We start from the raw sequence: 456 nt of genomic DNA, 5'->3' as shown, positions 1-456 counted from the left end.
CCCCCCCAGCTTCTTTGTAGCCCCTCAGGCACTGGAAGGTGCAATAAGGTCTGCCTGGAGCCTTCTCTTCTCCAGGCTGAACAAAAAAAAGCGTTTTAATGAAAACATTTGAGGAATGAAAACATTGAGACCCCTGTCTTGATCACTGACGGATGAGAGTAGCTCCCGGCAGTCAGAGCCTCCCTGTGAGCTCTGGTGTGATGGCCCATCGTGTGCCTTGGCATCCCAGGCCCAGCTCTGCAGGGTCTCTGGGAGTCTGCGCTGGAGCCCGCACTGAGGTGGATGGTTCGTCTCTAGCGGGGGGCCTTGGGGAGAACAGGGCGTTAACTAACCTCCCTGACTTCCCAAGTTGTGGGGTGCAGCTGCCGAGTTTGATCCTTCCTACCTGATTTTGTGTTCTAGATGGAAAAGGCAAATGCCAGAATGAAGCAGCTCAAACGCCAGCTGGAGGAGGCT

General features: G+C 54.8%; 1 protein-coding gene across 1 annotated transcript in view; it reads left to right on the top strand.

Annotated features, from left to right (window-relative positions):
- Window positions 1-456, top strand: part of MYH10 (myosin, heavy chain 10, non-muscle) — a gene marked incomplete at its 5' end in the record, with an annotated part of 62,495 nt that overhangs the window by 61,859 nt on the left and 180 nt on the right. The window contains one exon of the mRNA XM_010150324.1: window positions 403-453. Coding sequence (XP_010148626.1) covers window positions 403-453 — 51 coding nt within the window. The remainder of the gene's footprint in view (window positions 1-402; window positions 454-456) is intronic.

Source organism: Eurypyga helias, unplaced genomic scaffold, assembly GCF_000690775.1.
Source record: "Eurypyga helias isolate BGI_N326 unplaced genomic scaffold, ASM69077v1 scaffold34084, whole genome shotgun sequence".
Lineage (NCBI taxonomy): Eukaryota > Metazoa > Chordata > Aves > Eurypygiformes > Eurypygidae > Eurypyga > Eurypyga helias.
Note: the sequence above shows the minus strand (reverse complement) of the source record. Positions and strands in the feature narration are given on the sequence as shown.